This window comes from Rhinolophus sinicus, linkage group LG01 (assembly GCF_036562045.2).
Source record: "Rhinolophus sinicus isolate RSC01 linkage group LG01, ASM3656204v1, whole genome shotgun sequence".
NCBI classification, from domain to species: domain Eukaryota; kingdom Metazoa; phylum Chordata; class Mammalia; order Chiroptera; family Rhinolophidae; genus Rhinolophus; species Rhinolophus sinicus.
The window spans coordinates 180702568-180716527 of NC_133751.1; the positions used below are offsets into that span (position 1 = coordinate 180702568).

The following is a 13960-nucleotide window of genomic DNA, read 5'->3' on the forward strand; positions in this document are numbered from 1 at the left end:
TGGAATTAGAAGGACTTTAAAAGTCACCTAGTATAACCACTTCTTTAAAAAATAATTTAATGTATTTTAATAGCAAAGTTATAGGAATAGCATAGAAAACAAACATTAAAAATGTACTTGCATACAGGAAAACTCAGAACAGTACAGTGAATGGACAGAATTTATGATAAAAATTCTAGAAATACCACTTAGTTGCTGTCATTAAGAAATTTACTTGTTTTTAAAATACCCAGACGCGGGCATTGTTCAGAAACATTTAACTGGTTTGTTTATAATTGTTATAAAGCTGAACTCTTGAAACTTGTTCATTGAAACATTTTGACTTGCATTAACGCTCTATGTCCCCTCATTTATATTAAAAATTCACATACAAATAAAAATGGAAAAAACTGTCAATACCTGATTTCTGTTCTCTATTTTTCCCCTCACAATCATATATTTGGGTAGGTACCTTTTTACCATATGGGGAAAAATTGTCTAACATTCAGAACTACCAATAACAAGAAGAGAAAAAGAATTTTTTTGGAGAATGCAGTTTTTCCCATCAGAGGGGACTCTCTCAAGCACATGTGTGGCATCCTAGTTGAATGTCTTTTGGCATCATTGTACGCATTTGGCATGGATAGCACACAGGCTGGTGTCTTCAAAAAAGGCCAGCCAGACAGGCCTCACCTGCCCCCTGCAAAGCACCAATAGCTGCACTATGGGAGAGCAGATCTGTTTTTGACATCTTGAGCAATTTCTCACACCAAATGCTGTTTGGGAAATCAATTTCAGTGGATTTCTGATAATGTCTAATTTCATGGACTGCCGCAGTACCAGGCCTGTAACTGAGATTTCTTCACTACAAGTAGCCACAAATAGACACTACAAAATTTTTGTATTAAAACTCATAATGTTTTAGAAAAGTCCCTTCATCTTTTAGTCTGTTTTCTTACACTTTACATTCACTTATAACAAGTTAGGCCATCTGTTTTTAAAGCCCAAACTAGATTAAAAAAACAACAAACAAACATTAAGGCAAGCACATTGACAACATCACAAAGAGCTAGCAGACAAAGGATAAGGTGGAAACATTGGAAATCAGTTGCAATCATTTAAAAACACTTAATGGTCTGAGAATTCCTCAGATGCCCTAGAGTATCACCACAGATTGCTATTCAAAATTATGTCCCCAGTCACATAGAAAAAAAAATTTACTCCAATATATTTAGTTTAAGAAGGAATGAAAAATGTATACTGTATTTCATATAATACAGAATTAACCATGTTAAAGCTTGACATTCTGTATATTCACAGTGCTGTGCAATCATCACCTCAATCTAGTTCCAAAACATTTTCATCACCCAAAAGGAGACTGCATACCTAATGAGCATCACTACAGATTTTCCCATCACCCAGCCTCTGGTAACCAATCTGCTTTCTGTCTCTTTGAATTTGCCTATGCTGGATATTTCATATAAATGGAATCATAGAATATGTGACCTTTAGTGTATCCAGTGTATGGGTAAACCACATTTTGTTTATTCATTTGTCAGTTTATGAACACTTGTGTTGTTTCCACTTTTAGCTATTGTGGTTAGTGATGCCAAGAACATTCCTATAGAAGTTTTTGTTTGAACACTTGGTTTCAGTTCTTTTGGGTATATGCCTAGGAGTGGAATTGCTGGGTCTCAGGTAATTCTATATTTAACTTTTTGAGTAACTTCCAAAACGTTTATTACTGCAGCTGCACCATTTACATTCCCACCAGGAATATACAAGAGTTCTATTTTCTCCACATCCTTGCCAACACTTTTTATTTATTTATTTGTGTGTGTGTGTGTGTGTGTGTGTGTGTGTGTGTTGAAATTATAGCCATCCTAGTTTGTGAGAGGTGATGCCTAGTGACAAAATGAGTTTTTATACGCAGCTTTCTTCCTATAGCTTATTCTATATGTTAAAAGTAGGTACAGTGATCAATATGGTAAAGTCTATAAAAATCCATTAAATGTCCTGCAAGTTAAAAGAGCATTACAGTGCTTCAACAGATCCTTCAATAGAAATATTGTTTTGACATTTTAATATTCATGTGCTTGACTTGAATGAGACAGATACATTCATTTAGAACAGGAATGTCCATCTGAGGAACTCTTTGCCATAGAAGCTTCTGACATTGCCATGGAGGCTTCTAGTTTGATACAACATATAATTATAATGTCCAAAGTGAGAAACACTTAAAATACAATATGCTTGATTTTGATTGAGTGTAAATAATGATTAAATAAGGATTTTAGCAGTTACCAAGCCCAGCCTCTGGTCATTATTACCAACTACTGCATTAATACCTCTAGTTAAAAAAAAAAGATGAACAGCTATTTCATAGGGTGACTCATTCCATTTTAGACAGTACTTTTTGTAAGCCGTGAGTTCTTCTGTATGCTGAGCTAATAAAAACCGCTGTCTGTGAACACACTAATTGGATCTTGTTATTCTGTAGCTTCAAGTCATTTTTCCACATGAAGACAGCTATCATATGCTCTCAAATTTTCTCCTTTAACATACCGCACAGCTCTAGTTTTTTCTACCCATCACATTTCAGAGTTCTCATACTTTTATGTCTTCTGGATGTACTCCCTTTGTGGACATCCATCCTAAAAGTTGTTTCTCTAGACTTGATTTGATCCATAGAATGGAACTAACACATGAAATGAATTACATGCTCATGATAGGCCTGTGATTTCGATATGTGTGTTCCCTTTCTGCAAGTATATAAACAGGCTCAGGCAGGTGAAGAAATTTTTCGAAGGTCATACAGTAAGTAGAAGAACTGAGATACAAGTCCAGTTCAGATTTAACTGCCTGCAAAGCCATGCTCTTTTCATCAATAATGGTAATATCAGTTTTGATAAACATAACTACCATTTATTGCATAGATAATGTATACTCAAGACTGTACTAAGTACTTAGACTCCCATCTAAGCCTCACAGAGATTTGTGAGGTAGAGAGTACTATTTCTATAAATGGGAGCATTGAAGATCAGAAAAGTCAAAAAACTTACTAAAAGCCATAGAGAGAGTGATGTTAACTCTTAAAACCAAATGTGATTCCAAAGATTGTTGTCTTATACTTATATCACACTATTCTGTCTATGCTGTTCCATGATAAGTTGATATTTTAATAATCAGGAGCATAACTAACAGGTGTTTCAGTGTTAAATCTATATAAGATAATCTGTATGATGAAATATACAATTTGCTGTTATCACAAATTTATTATTATGTTTATTTCCTTTGATGTAAAAACATTGCTGATTTCACTATATAGTGATACAGACTTTCTGTCAGTATATAACAAAATACTGAAAAAAAAGGATAACCATATTTAAAAAATTTTTGTTCAATTACAGTTGACACACAATATTTTATTAATTTCAGGTATACAGCATAGTGGTTAGACATTTATATAATTTATGAAGTGATCCCCCTGGTAAGTCGAGTACCCCCTAACACCATACATAGTTATTACAGTATTATTGACTATATTCCTTATGCTGTACTTTACATCCCCATGACTATTTTGTAACTGCCAATTTATACTTAATCCCTTCACATTTTTCATCCAGTCTCCCAAGCCCTCTCCCATCTGGCAACCATCAATTTGTTGTCTGTATCTATCTTTGAGTTTATGTTTTGTTCATTTATTTTGCTTTTTAGACTCCACATGTAAGTGAAAGTATATGGTATTTGCCTTTCTCTGTCTGACTTATTTCACTTAGCATAATACCTTCGAGGTCCATCCATGTTGTCGCAAATGGTGAGATTGCATTCTTTTTTTATGACTGAGTAATATTCTATCGTATATATGTACCACATCTTCTTTTTCCCCCCTTTCTTCCTCCTGTCCCCCACCCCCACATTCCAGTTCAAGCCGTTGTTTCTCAGTCTAGTTGTGTAGGACACAGCTCCCTGGCCCATGCTGGTATTATGAGCCTTGCGCTGCCCCCCAGCTGAGGCAGTCGGTCGCCAGCCAGCCACTCATGGCAGCACACAGCAGCCTGCGGCAGAGCATGCCAACCGCTGGCAGCCCAGCTCCAGGGAGAGCTGTTGTTCACAATCTTAGCTGTAGAGGACGCAGCTCACTGGCCCATGTGGGAATCGAACTGGTGACCTCAGCATTAGGAGCACGGCGCTCCAACCACCTGAGCCACCGGGCCCAGGCCAGCCCACATCTTCTTTAAGGATAACTGCATTTTAAAATTCGTTTTCTTTTAGGTCCACCTCATTCATTTAACCGAGATGAGACAATAATCATTGCTTTGGCATCAGTCTCTGTATTAGCTGTTTTGATAGTTGCCTTATGCTTCGGATACAGGATGCTGACAGGTAAAAATACCACTTTTTATCCTATTGTTTATTAAACATGCCATTTAATCAAAATTTATTTTCTCCTTTAAAAATCTCCATGCTAAAAAAAATCTCTGTGCTACAGTAGCTCCCATCTTCTGTTTTAACAAACTTTTTTCCACTAGTTTTTATGAAGTTTCAAACATACAAAATACATATCACCTACCTTCAGTGATTACCAAATCTGTGTATCATCTATAACCCACTCACTATACCCTTCTGTGCCACTGGATTATTTTGAAGAAATCACAGATAACATTCATTTATTTATAAATACTTTAGTACTATATAACCACAATATATATAACCACAAATATATAACCACAATACCATTTTCACATCTTACAAAAAAAGAACAGTAATTCCTCAGTATCACCAAATGTTCAGTTGGTTCTAATAAATTCAGGGTGATGAGCATTTTAGGAAATCATTTTTGACTTGAATAACTTATTTATTAACTTGAATAACTTTAATAAAACTATCTTTAATGTTTGGCAGTATTTCTTAAGGTTTTACACTAGGTCTGTTGCTGCAGTCATCTGCCAGAATTCAGCTTTATGTTATTCATCATTCATCTTTGTTTATAGATGATTCCTAGTTTAGTTAATAGTTTTACTTCTATTTACATCAGGCGTAAGTCTTGCTATCTACCCTTCGGTAGCTTTTCTTTTTAACAGTAATATAATACAATGTGTAATAAAGATCTTCATTTTAAGAGAAGCACACATTAATAACTTCTTTTCCCTGTTCCTATAGGAGACCGTAAACAAGGTCTTCACAGTATGAACATGATGGAGGCAGCAGCATCAGAGCCCTCTCTTGACCTAGATAATCTGAAACTGTTGGAGGTAAGATTGCTCTTAGATTATGGACCATTCTTTCTGCCCCATAATCTGAGACAGTGTCTTCATTCGCTCACTAAATCATTCATTCATTTATTCTACCAGCATTTATTGAGTATCAGTTTAGTGCCAAGGCCTATTCTAGGCACTGAGAATGTAGACGAACAATATAGATATCTCTGGAGTTTTATAGTCTAGTGGGAGAGAGTCTACAAATAGGTAAATGAATGTATATTATGTCAAGTAGTAGTAAGTGCTATGGAGAAAAGTAAAACAGATAAGGCGATAAGAAAGTTATGGAAAGGGGGTTGTTAAAGAAAGTATATTTAGAAAGAAAATGACCTTTGAATACAGACTTGAACAGAGTATGGGAATAAAGATATGTGAAATGCTGAGAAGAATGTGCCAGGCAAGGAATCCATAGTAGGTGCCAAATAAATATTCTTTGTGTGTGAATATATTCTATTTTTCATAGGTACATACAACTATTATACATTCCATAGAATTTAATTTTCATTTGGTAATTTCTCAGAACCTATGTTGAAAGTTTTATTGTGATCAATAGGATAAATAAACTATGATCTCCAAACCAGAGAATGTTAAATAATAGATATGGTAGATTTAAATATATAAAATATTTTAAGAACCTTCCATTTGGGAGAAAAATATAGCAAAGTTAAAAGCCAAATGCAAAATAAGTATTTCAACACAGAAACAAAGAATTGAAAAAGAGTTAGTATAAATCAACATAAAAGAAATAATCCATAAAAAATGGACAAAAGAGATGAACTGCCAATTCACAGAAGTAAGTGTGGCTAATAAATGTATAATAAGATGTCCAAGTTACTTACATTAAAAAAATTACTAATTAAAACCATAGGCTTTCATCCTAGACTGAGTAAAATAAACACTCCCGAGCATTGCTGATTTAATATGTATTGTTACCTTTCTAAAGGGCAGTTTACCTGTTTCTTAAATTTTAACCTAGAAATAGTGAATGAAATATAACAAATGTCCTGAAATAAGTGGTGGTAAGTGCCTAACCTGTTTTCAGTAAAAAGTGAGAGAAATCCCCAGAGACCAAAAATGAAGATAACAGGTTACATTTTGCTGGTTCTTTGTGTATTGAGCATTTTTTTATTGTATCCTGGATATTGTGAGTGTTATATTGTGGAGACCCTGTGTTATTTAGCTTCTTCTGAAGTGTGTTCATTTTCAATGTTTGTTTTAGTATGCAGTTGTCTTGGTTGGACATACTGCAGACTCGTCGGGTTTAGTTGGAATTTGTCCCATGCATTCACTGGGTTCCCCACTCTTTGACTCTCCATTCTGGAATTCTCCCCTCACTTTCCAGCAACCTTGGTTGCGCCAAATTCTGCCCTCTGGTTCTTGGGGCCAGAAACATTATGGATTTTCTACTGCATTTTTAGCTCCACTGCACAGTGCTGATTTCTGACTGCTCTCAGGCGAAAAGCTATAAAAATGGGTAGCTCATCCTGTACCATTCCTTTCTTCTAAGTGTTGACTCCCCTCAGACTCTACCTCTTTTTGTTCATTCTCTAGCACTTTTAGATTTTTTTTTTTTACAATTTTGTTCAGAGTTTATAGTTGCTATTTGTGGGAGGCCTGAGTCTAGTAGGAGCTTCCTGAGCCATACAAGATGTGGATTTTATTAGTTCCTTGATAATGCAGTAATTTAAACTTTAAGCAATAGAGAGCTGTAACACACATATAGACTTACACTTTATTTAGTAAATTTGATTGTTCAGTTGTGATATGAATTAAAACCTTGCTTTCTTCAAAACAAATTTGCAGCTGATTGGCCGGGGTCGATATGGAGCAGTATACAAAGGTTCCTTAGATGAGCGTCCAGTTGCTGTAAAAGTGTTTTCATTTGCAAACCGTCAGAATTTTATCAATGAGAAGAACATTTACAGAGTGCCTTTGATGGAACATGACAACATTGCTCGCTTCATAGTTGGAGATGAGAGAGTCACAGCAGATGGACGCATGGAGTATTTGCTTGTGATGGAATATTATCCCAATGTAAGTTCTTCATAAAAAATAAACTGACATTTATATGAGCAGTCAGTCAGGTGTTCAAGAGGACCACTGTTATGTAGAACATTACTGGTTTGCAAACTGGTTCCTAGGGGTCTACAATGAGATAAAATCTTACACCAGAAGGTGAATCAGCTAAGTCACTAGTTAACCATTTAATCCCCCCACTGACTTTCTTGATGAAGGAAGCAGTGCTTTGATTAACATTCATTCTGGTGCAAACTCCTTATCCCAACAATCCCTGGGTGGTACTAAATACTTTGTGGATGAGCAGTTTGAGTAGCACTGACACATACATGTTTACAAAACCTCCTGTTTTCTGCTTGTAAAACATAACAATGTAATTTGTGTTTGTGCGAATAAGAGATAACAGTATAAAGAAGGAGTCTAAAGACGTTTTTTCTGCCTTAATTTGATAAATCAAAGTGTTTAAAATGAAATAGCCCTTCATAATTTTTAATATTGGAAAAATAAAAATTGATAATGTTTAAATTCTTTTTTCCATGTCTCTACCCACAGAAATGTCTCACCAACTCTTTCGAGATTCTGAAATGTCATAATTCTTTAGATCTCCATGGAATCCTAACCTATACAAATCCTTTATAAGGCTGCTCATTTACCTTCTCAAGTAAATTAATTCCACCCCTTTCTTTCTTTTTTTTGTGTGAATATTACTTCCTCTATATAGGGATCTCTATGCAAGTATCTGAGTCTCCATACAAGTGACTGGGTAAGCTCTTGCCGTCTGGCTCATTCTGTGACTAGAGGACTGGCTTATCTTCATACAGAATTACCACGAGGAGGTAAGAGACAATGAGTAGAAGATGAATGACACTCATCTGGAGACAGAATTAACAAAGGGAATTTTTATTCATATCTTCAAAGTAAAAGTATATTTTATATTATAGCAGATTCATTATTAGCCAGATGTTTGAAAGATCTGACATGAGAAATGTATTTGAAATGTGACAGGAAGGATAAAAAAAAAAAACTTGAAGACTCTAGAGGGATCGTGGATACCACTGAGTATTTGATTAAATCTTCTCTTAAGGTCATACTTTATTTAAATTTTTTTTTTCAGTTACAGTTGACATTCAACATTATATTAGTTATAGGTGTATAGCATACTGGGTAGACATTTCTATAACTTAAGAAGTGATCCCCTTCATGTGGGCATACTTTAAAAAGTGTTCTTTTGATTCTAGGGCTTCTAAGGCCTTTTTAAGTTCATCTATTCGTTTAAGAACCTCTTAGCTAGGCTTTATTATATTTTCATTGTATTTCTTTTGCTTATTTACCTGAATTGCAATGCATTATCACTTCTTTAGTTTTAATTTCACATGGATCTTTATTCCATAGGTAGGTTGGACTTTAGTATAAAACTCAAATGTATCTTTTTATAAGTGTGTCTCTTAGCTAGAATTAGGTTTGGTCAAATCTTTCAGGAGGAAAAAAATAAAGGCTTCAATAAGAATGAAATGTTTTTTCTTTCCCATGTAAGAATCTAGACAGAGACAGTCAAAATTTGTTTGGCAGCACCAGGATCCTATATTGCTTCTCCATTATGTTTTATATATGGCTTATATTTTCAAGGCCACTCATTGGTTATTATGCTACATTCTAATAAACAGAGAAAAGGAAGGAGCAATTGCCCCCTTCTGCCTTTAGAAGTCCCAGTCTGATGCTTACGTTTTGTTTCCCAGAATTTAGTTCACGCTTAGCTGCCATACTTAGTTGCAGGGGATGCTGAGAATATTGTTGTGTTTTGTTTTAGCTGGGTGGACTGCTGCTCAAATAATACTGAGTTCTGTTACTAAGTAGGAAGACAAAAATGCATGGTGGGGAATCAGTTTTTGCCAGTGTTTCAGAACAGCGTGATTATGTTCCTTGCCATAACTGCAGTTTTCTTTAGCTTTTATGTACAATACATTTTTGCTAGTTGTTCATAGCATCTCTTTAATAGATTTGCTTTCTTACTTTGTTTCAAAATATACCTCAGATCACAGTCACCTCTAAATTAGCTTTGCTGTGAAGATCTGTCTTTGTGCTTTCTCAGGCTTTCATCCCTTACAGTGTTTTCCTGTCATAACTGTTGTCCAGAACATTGTTCTTTTTAGTTTCTCTGACCTCTGTAGTGAAGAGAATCCTTAATGTATCAATTTCTTAGATCTTTGTTCCATTGTGGAATAGCACGCATCATCTTTTCTAGCTGCTGCTTCATATATAAATAATTTCTCCTGAATAATTTATCAGTTCATTTATCTTGACATCTTGTTTTTCCTGAATGTAGAATTGACCAGTGTTATTACCTATGTCAGCAACTTGATGCACTCACTTTAGTGCTTTAGCACATTAACCATTTGGACTGTGTTTCCTTACTCTTAAATATTATTATAACTCCCTTAAAGAGCTGGCTTAGCACAGAATTTAAAATATCATCCTAATCCCGCTTGTCAAGGCTTGCGTAATTCAGCAAGGTTTCAACTTAAACATTGGTTGAAAAGAATAATTGCCATCAAATATGATTTTTATTTATATACAGATATTACTCTTAAACATTACTTAATATTTTCACTAGTTAACCTTTTTTTAAATGAGTATATATATGCTATTTCAAAAAAAAAACCCATAAGTATAGTGGCTGTTTGAACTTACTGTTTTACCTATTTTAATATTCCAACTATACTATGCTGTTTCAAAACATTTAAAATGTCATCTCACTTTTTTTCAGAGAACTCTGTTCTTCCCAGTGTCTGCATATATAACTTTGCTGTTTAGCATAGAAATTTTGTAATTGAACCTGTTTATTTATTTGTAATTGGTTTTCGTATGAATTTTTTCCTAATGAATTTTTATTACCACACACAAAAAAATCTAACAAAGAAAAAACATATACAGATCACTCAAAACTAACCATAATATTGTTATTAACTAGTTTATGTATATCCTTCTATGTTCTTTGATTGCTCTTGTGCTTGTTCTCTCTCTCTCTCTCTCCCTCCCCACAGAGAGACTCTTTTTCATTAAGGTTTTATTTTTGTACCATATTTAATATTATGTCCTGCTTTCCTCTGAGATACTTGCCTGGTGTGCAGTGCTGTTGCCCAGGGAAAAATCATTGTATGTTCTGTTCCTTTCTCTGCACCCTCTACCCCTGAAATAAAAAAGGTTAAAATGAATACTGAGGAGATCTTTAAAGGGAAAAGAAGTCTCAAAAGGACAGTTTGTAGTTTTACCCTTTGCATTGGCAATGAATCCTATCTTGTCTCTTCTTTTCTCTTCTTTTCCCTTGTTTTCTCCTTTGTTCCCGCCCTCTCCTTTTCTTTTCATTTCTTTTTTATTTTAATAGTGGCAGGAAGACTACCTAATTTTCTCCTCTGGCTATATCGATTCCTTGCACATTCTCCTCCCCTTTATTAACCTGGTTTCCCTAATGTGTGAGATCTTTTAAGTATTGATTTGGTATTAGTACACAAACATTTTCCAATGTCTTTATAAATTTTCTTATATAAATATCAGCTTGAGATTATACCATGTATACTGGTGGTGGTGGTGGTGTATGCAGAATAAGAAATGTAGCTCTTTTAGGGGTCGAGTTAAGCCATGTTAGTACGAATTTTAGAAGGGAGCTAGGAAATGGGAAGGTGAGAAAAGGAGAAAAATAAACTCTTAGATAAAGACATTTGGTAACTATTATTTTTTTCTTTCAGTGGTGCTGTTGCTTTTTTTTTTTAATATCAAAGGAACCATTATCTTCTGTCTTTAGTTTCATTGTTGGTGACAGTGCAGTCTAGTATTAATGAGAGTAAAACATGTAAACACTGAGTCTATTTCTGTGTAAATACTCGTATAAACACTCAATAAACACCTTGACTTTGATCAGAATGCTGAATTTCTTTGTATATCTAGGGAGTTATTTTAAATTTTAGAAATTTTTTTTCATTTTGAAAGCTATGGTCTTAATATAAATTTATATATGGTTTCCTTCTAGAGAGGAAAAAAATAGGTGGAGTTTTTGATGAGAGGCTTAGATTAGATACATTCTTTCAGTCAGCCAGCATTTACTCTGTGCCAAGCCTTTTGAATTCAGGTAAAACATGTTCTATCTACCTTCATGGAATATTTAGTCAAGTGATACTATTCCAGACCATTGTAAGATTATTTCTAGTTTGATTTGAAACACTGAGGTGGGCTTAGAGACATGGCTAAACCTAGGGCAGAACTGACGGTCAGTCACAGGTTTGAGCGTTTAGCCATAGAAGAGTGTAACATATGCATACACATTTTGGAACCATGTCCGTTTTTTATTGATACTTGTTTTGGATACCGTGACATTTTTTTGTTTATACCAAATATTCCCCTTTCTGTTGCCTCCTTTTGCTATCCTAAAATGAAGAGAGAAAAAAAAATTGTGTTAAAATTAGAAGCAACAGCATGTTGACTATTAGTTGCAGCAGAAGTTTAAAGCTTAATTAAGTATACATTCAACAGGAGTTGTATTGTAAAATATAGTGAAAATAATGATGATTTTTGAGTTGAAATTTTGATTTCTTATGTCTTTTTGTTATTAAATTATTAATGGGCAGAAAATAACACTATCTTTTATATTTATGTAGTCCCTATTACTTGCATGCTCATTTCATGTCCAATAGTGCTATTTAAGTATTAATAAATATTTGAAATTATCCAAACAGATCATTATAAACCTGCAATTTCCCATCGAGATTTAAACAGCAGAAATGTCCTGGTGAAAAATGATGGAACCTGTGTTATTAGTGACTTTGGGTTGTCCATGAGGTTGACTGGAAACAGACTGGTGCGTCCAGGGGAAGAAGATAATGCAGCCATAAGTGAGGTGAGTGTATACAAAAGGTATCACTCTGGCATACTTTGAAAACATAATGAATTGCATTAAAGAAAGCACTAACTATTCAGGATAATTATCCTTATATGCTACCAATTACAGCATCTTAAGAATTACAAAATTAAGAAATACCAAGACATTGCATAAAGTACATCAATTCATTATGCAGGCTTCTGCCATTCCAACTCATGTTTTTTAAATTGGGGAATATTGGGGAACAGTGTGTTTTTCCAGGGCCCATCAGCTCCAAGTCGTTGTCCTTCAATCTAGTTGTGGAGGGTGCAGCTCAACTCCAAGTCCAGTTGCCGTTTTCAGTATTTAATTGCAGGGGGTGCAGCCTACCACCATCGTATGTGGGAATTGAACCGGCAACCTTGTTGTTGAGAGCTTGCGCCCTAACCAACTGAGCCATAAGCTTCCCTCAACTCATTTTTGACAAGCATTAGGAGAAAGTTTATAGGAACTGATTTTTGAAGCAAGAATAAAATTGTCAAGTTTGAGATAGGACAGTCACCTTCTGATAATCACTATTCCAATGTGGAACATATTCTTCTTGATCTTTTTCTGTAGATTCACATACACAGGTTTATGTATACATATATGTTTTTGTGTTAATTTTTAAAATGTTAAATGTTGTACAAATTGATTTACAGTTTTCCCACTGTGTCTTATAGGTTTTCTGCATTGATATACATAGGAAGATCTAGCTCATTCCTTTTGATTGATTCTATTCAGTAGGATTGACTTAACCACAGTTTAAATATTTAAGAAAGGCATTTTATAGATAAAAAATCAGGTATAGAAAGTTTCAGGGACATTCTTAGGGTCAAATAACTAATCATTGGCATACTGTTGACATGAAATTTATGTATAAATTCTGTCTAATGTATGCCCTTCAGAATATGATACATTATATTACTGAAATTTATCACTTTTAATTGATCAGGTTGGCACAATCAGATATATGGCACCGGAAGTTCTAGAGGGAGCCGTGAACCTAAGGGACTGTGAATCAGCTTTGAAACAAGTAGACATGTATGCACTTGGACTAATCTATTGGGAGATATTTATGAGGTGTACAGACCTCTTCCCAGGTAAGAGATCTATCAAAAATTGGTAAATGTTTTGAAGTGAAATAGTTACATCTTCTTTTTCTACCTATAGTAAATAATTCAGGTATTATATGTTTTTACTTTCATTTAAACCTTTAGTTCATTGCCATCTAGTGTTCAGAAACATTGTTAGCCAGAAGGAAAAACTTTTTTAAAGGACTCCATGTTTGTATCTGAGTGCAATTTAATTAACTGCTCATAATAGCTTATCTAATTGTGTTTAGTTTGATTTCTGATTGCTTTTGCAGTCATAGTTTTCCTTATGCATCCTCTGAGCATTTGATAAGCTGTATTTACATTGTTTCCTGAATTGACCCAATAAGGAATCAGAAACAATGAATTATCCATTGGAATACTTTTTTCTTTCTTTCATCCTTTCTTTTTTTAATTCTCTCTTCCTTTTTTTGTTTTCCCTCTTGCCTAAATGCCTTCCATCCTTGCAATGAAAGAACACTCACTTAATGTAAATGCTTGTTTGAGGCTTCTTTGAAATAACCAAATGAGTTTATAATTTTTCTCCTTTTGTTAGGGTTTTATACATCACTGTCATTATTGTCACATAGAAACTTTACTAATATGTACATTGCATTCTTCTAGGTGGTGTATGTACAAAATGATTTGATATATATGGTCTCTATTTTATAGGAATAACACTATTAAAAGCGTACAAAAAGGAAAAACAGACGATTGAACCA

The 13960-nt window shown here is 34.4% G+C and overlaps 1 protein-coding gene across 2 annotated transcripts in view; it reads left to right on the forward strand.

The window, feature by feature from the left end:
- BMPR2 (bone morphogenetic protein receptor type 2) overlaps nt 1-13960 on the forward strand; it is a 135228-nt gene that overhangs the window by 97529 nt on the left and 23739 nt on the right. For both annotated transcript variants that reach the window (XM_019726836.2, XM_074340314.1), the window contains 6 exons: nt 4255-4365; nt 5143-5234; nt 7044-7274; nt 7978-8092; nt 11984-12144; nt 13100-13247. In XM_019726836.2, the coding sequence (XP_019582395.2) occupies nt 4255-4365; nt 5143-5234; nt 7044-7274; nt 7978-8092; nt 11984-12144; nt 13100-13247 (858 nt within the window). The remainder of the gene's footprint in view (nt 1-4254; nt 4366-5142; nt 5235-7043; nt 7275-7977; nt 8093-11983; nt 12145-13099; nt 13248-13960) is intronic.